The 18,439-nt window shown below is 42.8% G+C and overlaps 1 protein-coding gene and 1 long non-coding RNA gene across 6 annotated transcripts in view; both read left to right on the top strand.

Annotated features, from left to right (window-relative positions):
- Window positions 1-727: 727 nt before the first annotated feature.
- LOC128751245 (uncharacterized) lies at window positions 728-5,771 on the top strand. Its single transcript, XR_008413232.1, has 4 exons — window positions 728-1,362; window positions 1,849-1,943; window positions 2,213-2,254; window positions 2,406-5,771. It is a non-coding gene; the product is annotated as an uncharacterized LOC128751245 (long non-coding RNA).
- Window positions 5,772-6,623: 852 nt separating this feature from the next.
- igf2bp1 (insulin-like growth factor 2 mRNA binding protein 1) overlaps window positions 6,624-18,439 on the top strand; it is a 31,039-nt gene continuing 19,223 nt past the window's right edge. For 3 of the 5 annotated variants that reach the window (XM_053852662.1, XM_053852663.1, XM_053852664.1), the window contains exons 1-2: window positions 7,919-8,412; window positions 9,145-9,205. In XM_053852662.1, the coding sequence (XP_053708637.1) occupies window positions 8,238-8,412; window positions 9,145-9,205 (236 nt within the window). In that variant the 5' untranslated portion in view covers window positions 7,919-8,237. Of the gene's footprint in view, window positions 6,717-7,918; window positions 8,413-9,144; window positions 9,206-9,669; window positions 9,766-18,439 lie in introns of those variants that run through there. The other 2 variants (XM_053852665.1, XM_053852666.1) reach the window with 2 other exon arrangements.

Genomic DNA, 18,439 nt, shown 5'->3' on the forward strand with positions numbered 1-18,439 from the left:
CCGTGAGTATGTTATTGGCACACTTCCTTCGTGAGACCTGCCCAGCTGGGTGGAGGTCATGGAGCCGACTGAGTGGGGAGCACGGTGCTTGGAGCGCTAACCTTCCTTGCTGCCCCCACGACTCTAATAACCAGTGGAAATGGCTCCACCTGAACTGAGAAAAGTGATATGTTTTAAGATGTTTTTTTAGTGACAACTGCTGCTAAATTTCATAGATGCTGTGTAGGATTTATTCATGTTTAAAAAATCATTTTGCAGATGATGGAGCAAAGGCTCCCTCGAACCGAAGCTTCTTCTGCCTCATGAAATAACGCCACTTTCACCTGTTTGACTTCAGAGGCAGCAGACGTTGGACAAGGTAAAGTATTAAGATTAGATTAAGAGTATTATATTTTAGGTAGAAGTTCCATGCTGAATTGAATTGAACATGTGCTCAGTTGCTGGAGGGAATCCCTGGACACACCTCTGTCTCTAAACGCACCACAACTTCTCCTGAGAGAATTTCCGTGAGAATGAATCTATAGTCGATACAAATCGCAAGTCTGGGTCTCTGGTGAACATTCAGTGAACTTATGCGCGCACGCGCCTCGAGGGCGCGCCTAATTCAAAAGGACGAAAGCGCGTGATCGCGCAATTTTGCCCGCGTTATTGCGGGCCCAGGGTGCGTCGGTCACGCGCGCTCTCGCGGTGACTCACGGGGGATTAATATTTCCCGAGGCATCGACCCGTCGATCAATCCGAATCCAAGCCCGTTATCGATAAAAAATCGTTTGCCGTTTCGTTTCCGCGGTTCGGGCCTCCGTGGCCTCCAAGCCGGGACCGAGCTCGCCACAATGTGTGTGTGCGTGTGAGTTGGGGGAAGGGTCGAGTGTTGTCGGCGTGTTAGCGCGCGTGTGTCGGTCACGTCGCTTCCATAATCGCCCTTAACACCTTCCGTTGAACTTATTGATTATTGATCGGAGCAAATGCGTTCGGGTTTACAGCACAGAGAGTTGTTTTTTAACGAAACAGTTTGGTGAATGCGCGTAAAGAACTCCCAAATTATAGCTCGAAACCATGGTAAACGACTTCCAAATCACGTGTCACCGTGACTTATATTTATTTATAAAGTTCAACTTAATCAATATTGTTGGGGGCAAAAACAACAGCAAAATGATTCTCTTGGCGCTCCAGGACAAGTGGTGGACCTACGTGGCTGTACCGTGACCGCCCGACTCAGCAGGCCGCAGGTCCGGCCAGGGACGGGAGCGAAGGCCCAGCTGCAGTGGCGCCCTCCAGCCGCCTGGTGTCGTTAGTGTCGTTGGGAGCTGACGCGACCTTATTCTTTGGACTTCGAAGCCAGCAGAAACACGAGCTTTTAAGGTCGGAACAAATCTGTTTCCATTCATTTGAAGTTTGTTTGAGTCAATGCCATGAACCTTTGGTAAATTAAGTGAACATATCTACATGTATGTGTTCAACTTTTAGGTTTTAAAAGTGTTTAATCGCACGGAGTAACTGGCATGGCAGTGATAACGTAAGAGTCTGGACTGAAAACTCTTAAAACTGGTTAAATGAACCAGATTGTCTTCAGACAGACTGTGACGATGAAATAAAAATGTAAATACATCCAAATGGAATAACTCTCACTGTATATACGTTTTTCAAATAAGGGGCAACTATGAGATTTATGACTTAATAATCTTCAGTTTCAGCATTTGATCACACTGAAGGGAATATCTGACACATTCAGTCCTTCAAAGAGCTTAACATGAATGAAAAACTAAACAGGGCTACAGTTCCTCAACCCATTATCTGGAGTCTGGACTACCATTTTCTCCGACTGTTTCAATCCTTTCATCCTCCCAGGTCCGGAATCCTACAGTTAAACCAAATGTACGTGAACGTCTTTTGAGATGAGAAAAAGATGTTGAGTGGACAGTCGTGACCTTGAACTGGAGAATGTGAGTTTACCGCATTGGATCTTCCGTATAAAACATAGGAATATTATTACAACAAAAAGAAAATAAAGAGAGATGACCAACATTTGGAATTGCTGATTGTTGTTTATAAAATGGTAACTCAAAGAAATAGAGAAAAGATTTAGAGCCACTAGTCAGTGAAATTCCATTGTTGCCTGTATTTCATGTTTAGTTTTCATGTACTTTTTCATCATTGTCAGGTCCCTGCTTTTTCTCTTGATGTAACTAGTATTGCTGCTTTCATTTCCCAGGAAATAAAATATGAAACTTCAATGCCGCACAAACAAAGTGAGGTAAAAAAAAAAGAAAGACTATTTAGAGTAAAATCCCAGTTCAGAGAAATTTGTAAAAACACTGAACAGTAATGACACATTGCACCCTTGTTGTGATTTTGATAGTTATAATGTGTGTGTGTGTTTGACTAATGTGGAGCTTGTCCCCCAGGATCTCATGTGGTATCTGGGAAGTCTTCCCTAACCTGCAAGCCAAGGAGGTCCCTCTGGAGTGCCTGGTTTTAACCATCTCTTGCACTCCCCGCTCAGCCTGTAATGGAGGAGGTCTTGACGTGCTGCGCTCCCCTGTCATCACAGGGAGGTTTTGCTCACTGATCCCTTCCCTCTTGTGATATAAAAAGTATCCTGATTGTTCTCCATCGTCTCTCCGTCACCTGACATTCCTCCTGCTGGGCCACTCCCTCCTTTCTCTCTCCTCCACATGTGTTGCTCAGCAACCGTCGCACGTCTACATGCTGATTTTCTCGCTCTGGAACAGGCTAGTGAAAGAGGAGCAACAGCCTCACCATGTCACCGTAGCTTTTGAGTGACTGATGTACTCTCTATTGGGCTGTACAGTGATTGTCAAATCTGTTAGTATGTGTCTGTTTCCATCTGCGCAGTCTTGTTTTGTGTGCACGTAAGCCTGAGTGTTGTGGTGTGTGCGCGCCACACATGAATGTTTCTGCCTGCACATCAGCATGTGGGTTAAGTACATGTGAACATGCAGTCCATGTGAGGGATTCAGGTTGAACTTCAGACTAACACGCCAAGTGTGTTCATCATAAACATTCCAAGCAGCAGCAGTCAGGTCAAAGGTCAGTGAAGCATGTTTTCAGTCACAAACTTGTATGAGTCTAGTGTGTTTGTTTCCCACCCACAGTACACCATGACACAGGTCCAGCAGTGACAGACTGAGCACACTGCTGCTCTCGCTGGCTATATGTGTATGTGAGTTCATTAGCTGCGTGTCTTTCTTTCTGCAAGACAAATTACAGTTGAACACAAATCCAAATTTATGCGCCACAGAAACAGTAAAAAAAAAGGTCAGATCAGAGAAATATTGAGACTCATGTTGTAACTTTTCTAGTTCTTGAACTACACTTTGGGAATGGTTGTGAACATTGTAACTGATAATCGACAATGACTTTTAGTTCTCAGCTTGTTTTAGATATACTGTCAATATTGTGTTTGATTTGGGAACCGTCACTATGATTGTTGTAAAGGCCATGAGGAAGCACTACTACTGTGAGCTGCTGTGCAGGAAACAAGACGCAAGGGCAGGTGCTGGAGTTCTGGCCTGAAGCTACATACATGAGCTGAGATAAAGACAATGACAAATCATACAGCCAAGTGCCAGCAGCTCTGAAAATACCCAGGTTAACCAGCCCGCCATTCCTACAAAAAAATTCGTAGGAATGGCATTTATGTGCGTAAGTACAAAAATATCTGGATTTATCAAGCATGCGTACACCAGTTCACGCAACACTCACGTATGGATTTTGTCACTTGCATCCAGACTCACCTCCATTTGACTATATACAGTAGCAACAACCCCTTCAAAAATGTGTGAATGTTCCACTCCACCGTTACACACAGAGATGGAAATATTGCGTGAGAATATAACACATAATTATTATTATAGTCATGTGTGAAATTTTGCATGTTCCTAAGCACAAATACAAACTAACGTGGGCCCTGGTGTCTAGTTTTACCAGTAAAAATCAGAGTAAAACTATTCAATGAAGTTTTCTGTTTCTATTGGTTTGTTTTTAAGATACTTGAAATAAAACTGGAACATGGTTTCAGTCAGGTTTGACGCATGAATCATGCCATCTGATTTAGATTTCATTCAAGTTGTAGTCCAAAATGTAATTATTGTTCTTGTGCGTAAGATCACGTTTAAAAGGTATTATTAAATTTCAGTATTTTTTCTCCGTTATGGAGGTTATGTTTTCAATCATGTTCAAAATAATGTGAAAAGTTATGCACAGTTTTGGATTTAACTTTGAAAGTGATCGTCAGGTTCCAAGAATTTTTAAAGAATTCTTGAAAATTGGGAAATAGAAGCGCTTGTTGAAGACACATGTTGATCCCAGTTTTATACTCTAATTCATTGGTTCACCATGTTCAGATATTTAAGTTAAGATAACCGCGGTTGCCTAACTTAGATCTGTCCTTTTGTTAAAAAAAAAAGAAAAAAAAAGTTATTTGTCAGATAGTAGTTGCAAATGTATTTTAATCTTCTACTTTTATTTTTGCTAATTTACATTGGTAAAGTTTGGCCTACTATTACTGTAATATCAAGTTTATACCCTGTAGTTCTCAACTAAGCAAGTTAAACTGACTTAAGTCTGTTTTATATAATTCATTTTGTGTTTAGTTGGAAATAATACTTGTAATAATGTAATAACGCCTTTTCAGGTTGCTGTTAAAGATCTTAATGAAATGTATTTAAAACCGATCTATTCAGGCAAACAGTGAGCTCTGGTCTTGAATGGAGATAAAACTCAGCCCACTGAAGTCATTATAGCTCCTGAGAAACATCAGCAACAGGAGGCGGAGCTACACCTCCTCACTCTTTCTCAAGGGCACGCACCACAGACACCTTATACTGGAACTCAGCATCCTCCTCGTCCCCCCATTTCTGAAGTGACCCTACATGACCATCTCCATCGTCCTACCACATGTACATGTAGTCCAACAAGTATAAAAGAACAGATCGGGTCAGGTTTTGTAGGGTAGACGATCATGACGCTCTTCATCTTTCATGTCAACAAGGTCTCCTGATCAACTCCAGGCAAATAGACCACAATAAATTAAACACTGACGCCGTGTGCAGAAGGATAGAGTTGAATTCCTGTTTTATAAGCTAGGAGAACCGAACGCATCTCAGACTTATGCTGCATTGATGCCCCGTTAAACTCCCTGCACACCTGAGCTCTGTGCGACCTGTCGACTCTTTTAAGTTGGGCCTGCAAACAGTTAAAACTAGAAATTCAGTGCAGTCCATTGTCCAGGTGAGAAGTGGACACTGCTGTGCAGCGTGTCAGGTTAAAGAACCAAAGCTGTCTAATGGTTTTCATGTCTGAAATAATGTTTATTGAGCACATAGTATGCGTTTTATCCAGCCACCCAGTGTGTCAGTGTTTCTCGCTTATGTCAGCCATTGTTAGTTGTCATATGCAACACTCTTCTCTCACATAACTACTTGTGTCCCACAGTACTCTTAGTACTCTCTCTTATGTTTCCCATGTGTTAGTACGGTAGGTGTGAATGAATGAACATCTAGCTTGTGGTTTCTTTAAGGTTTTGTCAAATACAAAACTTTCCATTTTACAAACTTCTTCGAATCAAATCTATATTAACCTCTGCTGTTCCGGCCGTGAGGCAACATGAAGGTCACCTGTTCTAACCTAGCTTGGGGCGACTCTGGGCTTGACTGGACCTGCGTCCTCTGCAGTTCCTAAGTTCTTCCTTTGCTGCGTGATGACTCCACTCTCTTCTGTGTTGTAAATGACTTGCCTACCTGCAATAAACCTTTCCAGTGTGTCTCACGCTGAAAGCAATTTCTGGTCTGATCAAGTCCAGTTTTAAGTGTATTCTACTGAAACCAGAATGTTGAATTTCAGTTCAATTTGCCCCTTCTGTGGTAAATCTCAGGCACACCACGTCTGTAGAAAACAACCACACAAGAGAAGCTTCCAAAATATAAATACTAACAACAGCTGCATTCATTCTCACGTGCAATATCATAAGCACTCCTCATGCTAGCTTTTGGCTGGAAGTTGCCACAAATTCAAATGATTTGCCGTTTAGTTTCTCAGTGAAGCAGTCACACACATACACTTTTTTGTTGGAATTGGGTGTAAATGTTTACATTTCTAAAAAGCTGATCTACAACATGCCTGGTTAGGACAAATACCTTTACAAAGTCAGAATATGAACTTTAAACTGTTTGTGTTTTCAGAAACACCATTGTCTTCTTCTGCATTCCCGCCCGATCAGGCCTGTTTTACCACGACCTTTGACCTCCACAAGCCTGCACCTCCCCCAATACACAAACACAGATATATATATGAACACACCCTCCCCCGAGGTGAGGAGGGATGTAGGAAATGGAAAGGTGACTTTAACATTTGATTTGTTTCTGTTTGATGATGACAAGTTGTTGTGTAGCTTCTCTGCTGCTTTTGGCTTTTACAGAAGTAATAATAAATAAATAAATAATGTGACTTAATACACAGAACGACTGATGTTCAAGTGGTCACATGTCACTTTCTTGTTGTTTTAATATGACATGACTAATATGAAACCACTATTTGGTATATTTGGTATGAATTATTCAATTAACATGTAGAGCACTGAGACACACCCCATGAATCATGTCGCTCCAGACGCTGAAGAACCAGGATGAAGCACCGTTCAGTACAGTTTAATTCATCACCACCAGTCTGGATTAAATAAGAAATCGTGTTTTCAGGTAAAATACACGCCGGACTGTCCGTTGTTAGTTGTGAATGTTTAAAATTTGGGAAGCGCTTGGTGTTTCAGGTCTCACGACGCAGTCTCTTTCAAGGAAATATTTGTCATTAAAAGCCGTAAATGGGCGATCGGGTCGTCGCTTCCTCCCCAGGGTCCTATGGCACGAACCACACAGATGCACTGGAGACGAACTTCGGAACAAAGCACACTTATGGAAAGTAAAGCTCACACCAGCGCCATTGTTACGAAGGGGGCTGGGTGGGGGAGAGGCAGGCCTGCGCGTCACAACCTCCATTTTGAAACGCTTGTTGCCAAACATCGGGGACGAAGTGCTGGAGCCCACGCAAGGCGCAGCCATGTTGCACACGTGTGGTTGTGCTTGTGAACCCCGGACACGATCATACGACGCCAAGTATTTGCTGCGTGTGAGGCAGCGAGGTCATCGAGAGCCTCCGCAACCGCCCCGCTCCTGAGAGGCGCTGCGCCTCGATCATGTATGTTGAAGCTACAGGGGCGAGGACCTCAGACCACCAAGTGAAGATCGACTCCATCAGGAGCGAGAGCGTTTGTTCCAGGTCCTCCATAGGTCATTTATGTAACATCACAACCACCAAGTTGTGTCCCACGCATCGCAGTCGCCCACGGGGCGGGAGCATCGCGGGGTGGTGGGGGGGTGCGATGCTATAGAATGAACAGGCGGCGCCTTGTTATTCAAATGTGGAACGTTTCGTGACCACCTAGGCCTTCAGCTATTCATGAGTGGGGGGTGCAGGGCGACGCCAGCGGTCGCCCAGAGGTGGGTCACTCCGGCCGCTCCAGATCAGCTGAGCATGTTGGTGACGACGGCCGACAACCGTGATCGCCAAGGACGCGCGCTACACAACACCAATCGTTCCACTATATACAGTGAAGTACAGTCTGAAGAGGCAGGGAGCTGTCGCGCACGCGCGTCGACGCACGCGAGGCTGCTCGGTGAACCCCCCTCCCTCCCTCCGATGAGCTGGGGATGCCCCGCCCCTTCCTCCTCTCTCCAGCCTACTCCAAACAAACCACGTGGTTTCCTCTTTGCAAACAAAAAAAAAAGAAAAAAACGTGAATTGAAGTCGGTGAAGGGGCGGGGTCATCCATCTGCCGGACACCGGCGGCGGGCGGATCACTGAGCGAGAAGCGTAGAAAACTAAAGAGAGAGGCGGAGAGAGAGGCAAACATTTCTCCCGATCTTATCCCGCCATAGTTCCCCTACTCCTCCACCACAGACTCATCAAAGCCGCGACCAAGCTCCTCCACTGTGCCACTGCGAGCCTGCTGCGGGGGCCCGGGCTTCTATTTCTTCTGCTGCTCCACTTCTTCTGCTGGACCCACACTCTCCTCGCATCTCCCATTTCACTCTCCTCTATAGTTTATTCACCCGCTGCCGTGATTACCCTTTTGTTTTTTTGCAGTACGCCTTTCAACTTTTCTCTCACTTATTTCGGGCTTTTTTTTTTACATTTCGGAACCTGGAAGTCCAGCCATCACCATGCACAAGCTGTACATCGGGAATCTAAGCGAAACCGTGACTGCCGAGGACTTGGGGAAAACATTTGACGAGCACAAGATCCCATACTCCGGACAGTTTCTCATGAAAACCGGCTACGCATTTGTGGACTGTCCGGACGACCAGTGGGCCATGAAGGCTATCGAGACGTTTTCTGGTGAGTCCCAACTACACTCCACCTGGTGCCAATGGTTGCGTGTAACGGCTCCAATTCAGGGGCACAGCTTCCCCAGTTTGTTTCCGTTGGAAGCAATCCTGAGAAATCGAATCAAAAAAACAAAGCTATGTGGGTTCAATTCGGTAGGAAACGTTCAACTTTTGCAGGGGGAGGGACGCGCGTTTGGCTGGAGCTGTGGCGAGCACCGGGGTTGCTCATTCATCCACAACTGCTCACCTACGATGGCGAACCTTTTCCAGGCGCGACCCACGTTATTTTGCGTGAATCGGCAGCGAAAAGTGGCTGGAATTGCCGTTTCCTTGCCGTAGCATGTCGACTGCTAGCCTGTGGAATGAAACTACTTCCCCTCCCCCTTTAAATCAGCGGTCCACAATAAGCGAAGATAGACTGTACCCCTCCCCATGTCCACTTCCAGAAATGGTCTCCACGCCATCACCCGTCCTCAATAATCCACCGTTTCCCCGGCGTGATGACTGAGTCTCGATTCATGCCCGTGTTTCCCATGACTTCCTCCATATATGGAGCAGTGGAGCCAAGGTCGCCATGTCAGCCAGCTCTCCAACAGAGACCCCCACCACATTGTTAACACAGTTAGCTTCCTCCCTGATTTGTAAATAAATAAATAAAAATAACCGAGCGTTTGTGAGTGGAAAATCGAGGGGCGATTTTATGATACACACTAAACCAACGGCCCTCTTGCATTTCTTGCAGGTAAATTGGAACTTCAGGGGAAACGTATAGAGGTGGAGCACTCCGTCCCCAAGAAGCAAAGGTAGAGCACTCCACTATTCCTCCCCCCCACACACCTCCAACACCCTGAACTCACTGCTGACCATTTGATTGATTCATTCATGCGCGTGCGCCCGACATTGTTGCTCTGTTGTGTGTGTGTGTGTGAGTGCGTCCTAACTTTGTTGATCATGAACGTGTGCGCATCACACTATATTTCTCAGCGGTTTCCACATACTCGAGGTCTGACTGCTTCCTGCTGGTTAGCTCAAGAAGTGTTTCTAATACGGAGACACTCCGTGCCCGATTATCGCACTGACAAATACATGTAAACGGGATCCAAAGTGAGCACAATTCAGTGGATTTTATAGACCGTTTCTATACACTCCACAGTTCGTTTTCAACGTCAACAATGGTGTTGTTCGTGTGTGTCTATTCATGGCTCTATAGCGTCATGTTGTCGTTACCTCTCAAAGAAGTAACAGTCCTGCTGTGATGGGTTTGGTGAGGGAGGTGTTTGGTTATGGTCTCGAGGGGTGAACGGTAATATGGAATTGGCCTACAGACCCCCGGTCCGGCTGTAACCTTTGGCACAGATTCGAGGTGAGACACAACCGCCATGTTCCGCCATTTGACTATTAACGTGGTGATCTGGTCAGCAAAATGGCCAGCCTCAGCTTGCGCCTTCGAAATAAATTTGAGTTTGAATTGGTGCACACGTTCTTGTTCGAGACGTGTGTCCATCTACAATCGTTTTTTTTGCTTGTTAAAAGCGCTGTATCCGGCTCCTCCGTGACGACACGGAGGGCTTCTAGATGCACGCTGAAATCGTTGTAACGGCGGGGCGGCGACGTGACTTGAACCCGGATTCACGACTTGTGTTTTATGGCAACTGGCGAGTCGTCCAGCGTAGTTATACACGTAGAATGATGGTTTCTGCAAAAGGGGCCCCATGTGGGTGAGCTGAGGCCCCTCTGCACGACACGTGGTGCCTCCACGCTGAGTCCGTGGACACGTCACTCTAAAGGCAAAATGGCGAGCCCACGGAGGAAGCGACCCTTCCAGCGCTAGAGCGTGTTCCAACTCTGCACTCAACAACATGGCTCGGATCAGCCGGATCCGCATGGGAAACCGCTTCAACGATAACACACGTTTCAGAAAAAAACTTACTCCGACCCTTCTCTGCATTCTTCATCTATTCGTTACGTGTTTTTTATTTTTATCCCGGCGCTCCCTAAGCCCAGTCCCACAAACAGAAAACTACACCGACGCTATATGCTTCTGAAACAGTCGTTCTTCCTTCACCCGGCACATAGATCGACACACGTAAGGAAAGGAATGCAAATGGGTCAAATATCAATAGTATAAGAGAATTAAAATCTGCAGGGGGCGCCACCTTATTGTCGTAACGTTTATTAATGGCACTAAGCCTTTGCTCAGAATCCTAAATTATTGTGAAGGAAAACTGGGTGGTGACTGTTATAATAAATTATTAGTGTAGCTTTATGTGTTCTAAAATAGTGTTGTGAATACTGTAATAATATTCCTGATGAATGATGATTAAATCTATCCAAATATCTTAAAATGATGAAAGTGACTGTGTTGATGATAAACATGGGTGGATGGATGGACACTAAGGAGTAAACACTCCACCAGCTGAAACACAGTTTGAATGGAGGACGCTATGTAAACATGTCAAGTTGATTTAATCAAGCGCTGGCCTTTGATCGAAAATGAAATCAGAGTACCTGGCTCTTCACACTAGCTGTGTAGATTTGCATCAGCTAAAGAAATGACATGTAAGTGTGAATGATTTAAATGCATTGTCTTTGACATGTGCTGCTCAAACAGTTACAAAGTTAGTTAGCTACAAAGTTTCCACAGACACATATTTTAACATGGTGTGAAACATGACATTTTGAAATATAGTCCCCTGAGATTATAGTCCAGCTCAAACACTGGTCTGTAACAGCGAACATTACTAGTAAGAAGTGGATTTCTTCCGTCTTTGTACTGCTGCCCTGTCCAGGGTATATATGTATATATTTTCAAATGGTGTGAGATTTTTAAAAGAGGAATTCATTGGTAATAAAGAAGTGATAGACGTTGGCTGTTGAACGAGCTGTTGCGTTGATATTTTGCTTCATGTTAAACTGACTAGTGATGGAGCGCACATCAATAGATGTATATTTTTAAATATTTAATCTCTTTGGGGTTTTTTTCTTGACCCAAATGAGTGCTGGACAGTTTGGTCCAAGGTGTGTGTTTTCATGGTTGGGGCCTATTGGACAAGAAGAACAACAGTTTCCCTGTTTACTTTGTGGCTTGGCTCTTCCCGTCACTGTGTCCGCATAGGAATTCAAAAGACTAATTCAGAAGCTTTCGTCCTGTTAGTCCTCCTCCTCCTCTTCCTTCGAAACGTACATCTGATGCTAAAATGCATAACTCGCAGTCATGAAGTATTCATGTGACCCACAATGTATCACCGGTCACACAATACTCTGTTTTGTGAATATACCCAGTTAAAAAGTGGCATTCACTCATTCACTTGCTTATTAACATGGGAATCTTGGTTCAATTTCATGCACTTTAAGATATTTTTAAGCTGTGACTGGCTAAGGTTGCATAGCTAGTTTTATAACTGTGCTGCTTGTCTTCTGAGGGTGTGTGTGTGTTCGTGCACACACGACTGACAGCCTGCAACACTCACCATAGAAGTTAAACTGTGTTCAAGAACTGATGGATTATTTTTTAATGGGCACTGTCTTATCTATACATTACCCATAATCCTTTGCTGCAGACTGTAATGTCATTACGTATCACATTCCTTTCAGAGTGACTTTATATTCACAATGTCAACAAGAAATCAAGAGCCTCAATACTAATACTCTCACTCCACTGCTTCAAAATTCTGCAAGTGTTTTACAATGTGTTTTTCAGCATTTGCATTTTTCATTCTAATTGTGTGTGTGTGTGTGTGTGTAAATCAACCTCTCTGACACACCACTAGCCAAGTTTAATTCATGACTGTTTCTGATTCTTTCATGCCCATCTGGAAGGTGATGTTTTATGTGGCAAAAAACAAACATTGAAATTTTTGGGTGGATTACCCTCTGGCTCCTGGAGGCTCTGCACAGCCACTATCGCAGGAGGCATTAGGTATTCTCAGCTGTCGGGTGTCGTTGTGGTCTTAGCAGTTCACGTGCCACTCGTGGTGACCTCATGTCACAACATATGTATTTTAAAAAATAGTAAAATTATGGCAGAACCACCGTACATGCACTGAGACAAAAATAATCCAAATAACAATTGATTTGTTCACTGCATTTTGCAGTGACATTATACAGAGACCATTTAGCAAAAATCATGACACATAGTGGAAGCTGGTTTCAGGAGAATGTCCATGCCTTAAGAAGCGTGCATAAACAATGGCAAAAAAACATCTACTTGGGTGGCCAATTATTTTATTTCTCTTCCTCATCAACACATCACAGATCAAGTATAAGCAGTAGAATTGCTCCATATTTTTTATATTGAAATTGAGCGCAGTCCCTGGTATGCTTCTGAAGCTGTTCGGTTTTGCAAGCTAACTGTATACTGACTTAACTAAAAAAGCAACATGCTGTATAGAAATGTGAAATTGTTTTATTTGTATTTTCCCTTCTGTGCGAGTGGAGCATTCAGTTGCAGATGTAATGCTCTTTTGTATTTGACTGCGTGTGATGGGGGGGGGAATTCCAAGCTCCACTGACTTCCTTGCACTGTCCCTTCTGGGTCGGCCGAGTAGGTGCCACCTGCTGTCAGCTTGAGCTCATTCGAATTTGGCCATCAATGATATTTCAAGGTATCCCAGTACTGAGAGAATACAGACGAAGGGTGATGATGTTCAGGTCACATACTGGTGGAAGTGAGCTGCTTGGTGCAGGTCCTTGCTCACTGAGTGTTTTTGGAGTCATGTACTTTGTTACTGTCTGCACAAACGGACTGAATTTGAGAGGTGTGCGTCTGTTGTTGTGTCAAAGCTACGCCCATACTAATGCACCGTCACGCTGCAGTGAAATTCCACACATCACTCATGGTGAATCTCTATTGAGAATTACAAGCCGTCTTTTTTTGTGTGAAGGTGTCTGTGTGTACACCAAGTGTGGTTGGCTGATGAGTGAAGCATCAGTTCTGCTGCCTGAGTTCTTTTTCGCTTTTGTTGAATGGATGGATTCAATTGTGACTACTAGAAAATTATTTAATGGGTCTATTAACGTCTTTGTATTTGTGAGTACTTGGTTGGTTCTTCTTGAATTCATGTATTTATTGTTATGCATAAATACAATATTTACATAATTTGCTGATGTTGGACAGGGAGGCAGCAAAAGCCTTTTAATTTAGCAATGTGGTTTTAGGTACAATTTTTACACCAAAACACAAGCTAAGGCATAATTTGCCATGAAACTTAATAGGTACTAAAATAGCTGTTGTAACCAGGAAGCATGGTGACATGCTCAGCATGGAGTTTGTATGTCATTCAGCTGTTGTGCTTCTTTGTGAACACAAATGATTTGTGTTGGTGGAAGCGTCTAAAAAATGTAATTCAGTACCCTCGGACGATTTGCGTCTTCTCATGTTTATGTCCATTTATTCCTTCAGAGCAGTGGTGTGCATGTATTTTAAGTGACTCTCCCTCACACACACACACACGGGCTGCATGAAGGCAAAGCACGCCATAGTTTATGGTCCTCTCTCATGGCTGACGAAGAGGAGGGGTCAGTGGGCGGAGGAAACTAGGGGGTGCGACCAATCGTCTCACAGGACGACTGAGGGAAAGAGGCGAGAACAGGCGCTCCGCCCTTCTCTTGCTGCTCTGCCTCTCCCCTCCCTCTCTCTGGTACAGTATGTTCAGTTCTCTCCTTCCCCTCTCACTCTCTTTCCTGTGGCATGTTGCCATGTTCTCTGCAACATTCCTCCCCACTCACACAAGAGTGAGCGGAATGAAGGGAGACAGATGATGGGATACTGGGAGAGTGGCGGAGATGGAAAAGTAAGAGCTCCTCCGCGTTTTGGTTGCAGTTACAAAAACTGGGCAAAGTCTTGCTCGTGGCTAATCTGAGTAGGTCTCCGCCGCTGCTTGTAGCTTCAGTTCTGGAGTCAGCGATGACGGTGTCGCCAAAACTGGCTAGACACTTGAAACTTTTTTGTCAACTGAAATTCAATATTCTCATTCTTCCTCATCTCCTGCATTATATCTAGCGGCTAGTTTAAGAGAAAAATAACATTTATAACATATTGTATTGGACTTGTTCTCGACGACTTGTCTGTAAAGTCTCTTTGCACGAATGCTCAGTCGTGCCTATTCAGGAAGAATTGTCAACAGAACTTGGTCAAGTGTATGTTAAAGTAAGCGAAACCACCAATGTTGTATGAAATTATTTGGTAAAAATTAGTCACTCACTGTCGTACCAAGTCTGTCAATTTATAAATAATATATCTTGCAAAATTGTGTTTTTTTTTAAGTTCCAATAAAAGTAGGTTTATGCTCCTTGTCTTCTATAGTTTAGGTTTATCTAATCCATAGTGATTATTATTGACAAACCATCATGAATAAATACTAACTAAACAATGTTTAATTAGCAGTACCTCACAAAACGTTCCAAAAATGATACAGGGACCGTGATACTAAATCGTAATAAAATATAGATTTAAAAAAATCTGCAAAAAAGGGCACCGTTGCTTTTGCTCGGCACATAAAATATTCGCCATAGGTGTCATGAAAACTCGAAGTCCTTAGTACTTGTGAAGGTGCATTTGGTTTGACCGGCCAGCAGTGGCAGTTCCAGCCGAATTTTATTGCAGGGGGCGGGAGAGTGACAAAATGATACTTGAACAGTAAAACCTTAAAACATTTACTGTCAATCACGGAACACATTCGCATAAAAATTATGCAGTAAAATGTCCAAACTCATGCTACCTTGATCTGTGATATCTATATGATGTTTTCATAAATTGAAGTTGAAACATATAACTACTCTTTTTGATTTCAAACTACCCACTAAAAATATTTTTGGACTCGCATTAAACGTAACTAATCCTTTTTAATGATGACATTTTGTCAATTTGGACAGACTGTTCATACATTTTCATGGAATATAAATACAATTTGACTGCAGTGGAAAAAAACCTCAGTGGAAGACTTGGTCGTGGTTTTGTGGATATGTCTTCCACTGAGGTTCGTTGCTACCATCGGCATAAGTGCTCTACATTCTCATGCTGAAGCCTTGAAGCACCTACAGATATTGCCGGGTATATCACTAAAAACGAAGATCTCACTCCGCCGTAGAACTGTGGAAAGAGACACTGCTTGAAACGCTGATGAAAAGAAACGGCTGATCAGAGTATCATGAGCCATCGTGAAAACACAGCCAGAAAAAAAATCAAATGTTTGGCGGGGGTGTCAGCAAAAATGGCAAACATATTTTTGGCTACGCTAAGTGAGCAGAGTAAAAAAAGAAATAAAGGTAGACGCGCCAAAATTATTTTTATTTTGTGCTTTCGATATTTATTATACATTTTTATTTTATTTCATGCCACAAAATTTTGTTGCACCCTATTGAGCAATAGTAATTTTATTTTATTATATCCTTTGTAAAATCTTGATTTTACGGCCAATATTTTATTTTAGGTATTTTCAGAGTTGCTTTCTAGGTTACTGTTTTGCCTGGCTTCATTTAAAAAATAATCAAATGGCATTTGTATGTGAAATGGCTTTGAACTTTGGCTTCTAAGATTTTGCTCATTTTTTTATTGTAGCTTTTTTGCATTAGTCTTGGTTCAATCAGGTTCTAGTCCACACTATAATAGCGGCGCCAGAATGTATAAAATATTTATGCAAATATTAGTAACGCTGTAGCTCTTTGCTGCCTAAAGTTGTGGTGGAAACAGTAGACATAGTTGAGTTTCCTGCCATAAGTGCCTGTGTTTCAGTCTGGAATCATTTGACTGTGGCAATGCAAGATGACTGTCGTCTCACACCTGTCAAACATCCCTGAGCGATCGATGCAGTGGCTCTGATGTGCACATGACCGTGCACTGATGTTGTGCCCTATTTTATGTCTGCATTTGTACAATGAATGAGTCTAAAGTTCTTCTGTCTCGTGAGTGAACAAGCCGACGGTTACTGCTCTTTTGAACAGTGACTTGGTCGGTGAGCTCTGGTGGCTTCTGATACATCCTTCAGTTATTTATAGAAACAACCATGACCCAGCCGTGAACCATGGTGCACACTGTCAAACTCCATTTCAATGTGTTCATTATTTAATACAGAATATGTAAAAAAAAAGTGTCATGTGTTGAGCTATATATGAGTGGCATAGACAAATATTAAGAAGGGTATTGAAGAAAAAAAGGTTTGTTAAACTTTATGCATTTAATCTTAATTATGTAGTCAATTTTAACAGCACTTTTTAAAAAGTTTATACTCTTCTACCTCTTCGTCTTTTGATTCTGCTATAACTGTTCACAGTGATACACATGGAATATTATTTAGCGATTATTTGGCATTGGTTTATAGCTGGCAAATTAGAGACCGCACTTCACTTCTTGTACTTTGTCATGAAGTTTTTTCCTTTGCCCGAGTTTACACTCAACATGCAGTGCATGCGAGATGATTAACCTTGGTGAAACTGCGTTTACATGGCAGTGCTGCGAACGAGTCCTAGGCTATGCTAGGCACCACCCCTTGAATGCTCTCTGTACAGCGTGTTCCGACATCCTTTTCAGTGTCAGAACCACCGAGACACTCATGCAGCGTTTAGACTCTCAACAGCACTGGTCGTTGCTTGTTGGAGATATTTAGAAAACTGATTATTTGGATGTGTATAAGGGCATCACGACAATTGCTCAATTGCTGGTGTATATGCCAAAGGCTCCTTGTGTCAATGAACACTGAACTGTGGCAAGAGCACTGGAGTAGAGAAGCTTTATAAGCAACCTGATGATCATGATTTTAATACAAGCCCCTCGGGTAAAGTGTGACACTTTAAGAAATGGTTAAACCTAAGAAATACTAACTAGACTGATGTCTGAAATGACTAAAGTTACTTTAGAAGGACTTTAAAAAGTTTGTTATTAATGTACTGTATGATTCAGAAATAAATATCACATTCTCGCCTCAATGAATTCAAGGTTATTTCTATTTATTTGGTATTTTTGTTTTAGTACAATAAAACAATGATGTGTGTGTATATATGTATATCTTGATTTAAAAAATATAAATTATTTTTTGGTGGAAAAAATCTGATTTCATTTTGAGGCCAAGCCTATGAGATACCGAGTGCTACAAACTCATGTTTTCTTAATGCTCAGATAACTCTTGCCCTTAAATTCATGTTCATCTGTTAGACTACATTTCTACAGTTAAAGAATGACATGAATGGCATTTTTTAAGTAAATAAATACAATCTGGACCCGCACCCATAGCAGCCATGTTGTTTCAGTAGTTAAACAACTGTTATTTATCTTTGTCATGTATTGGGTTTTAAAGTTCACTATTTTCTGGTGAAACTGTAGTGTTGAGAAAGTATCATAATTTAAAGGTTTATTTCAGCTACTTTGAACCGGTTTTCTTCTACTTTTGTTGATTTTCTATTGAATATCACAAGTGGTGGCCATATGAAAGATGAACTAAAAATGGGGGTTATAATGCGTTGCATTGTTAAGACTGAAAGGTAGTAATAGTAAAGGAAAAGGGAAAAAAATGTATGCAGCTGCATTCAGAGGTCTTAATGTAGGTGAAGGGGTAAATGAGTCCTGTTACTTTAAGAAGACACCCCCTCCTCTTGTTCCACCAGTGCCCAGACCCATCTCTTTTATTGTCTTCTCTCTGGTTTAAACCATCTGTCTTCTCTCACCATGTCACTCTGTCTCTCAATCTTCAACCCTCTTCTTCTCTGCCCTCCTCACCAAATGAGCTTATCTGCTAAAGATATCTGCCAAAACAGAGGTTAGCCTCAGCATCCTGCGCGGCTTTCATACGAGGGTCGAGAGAAGTGGGATAAAGAGAGGGTCGAAAGAAGAGGGGGTGGGGTGCTAGAGCTCAGGGGTCAGGTCTGTATGCTGGATGGGGGCCCCCTGTGTTTGTGTGCGTACGGGAGTGTGTTTGTGTGTGTGTGTACATTGGTGGCAGCGATTCACTGGTGTAATTTGTTCCAACACCCAAGAATGTCTATTAAACCGCAGCAATGTGCTGTAACATTGGTCCATCATCATTTTAAAATGCGATTGTTGCCAA

Source organism: Synchiropus splendidus, chromosome 19, assembly GCF_027744825.2.
Source record: "Synchiropus splendidus isolate RoL2022-P1 chromosome 19, RoL_Sspl_1.0, whole genome shotgun sequence".
Classification (NCBI taxonomy): Eukaryota; Metazoa; Chordata; class Actinopteri; order Syngnathiformes; family Callionymidae; genus Synchiropus; species Synchiropus splendidus.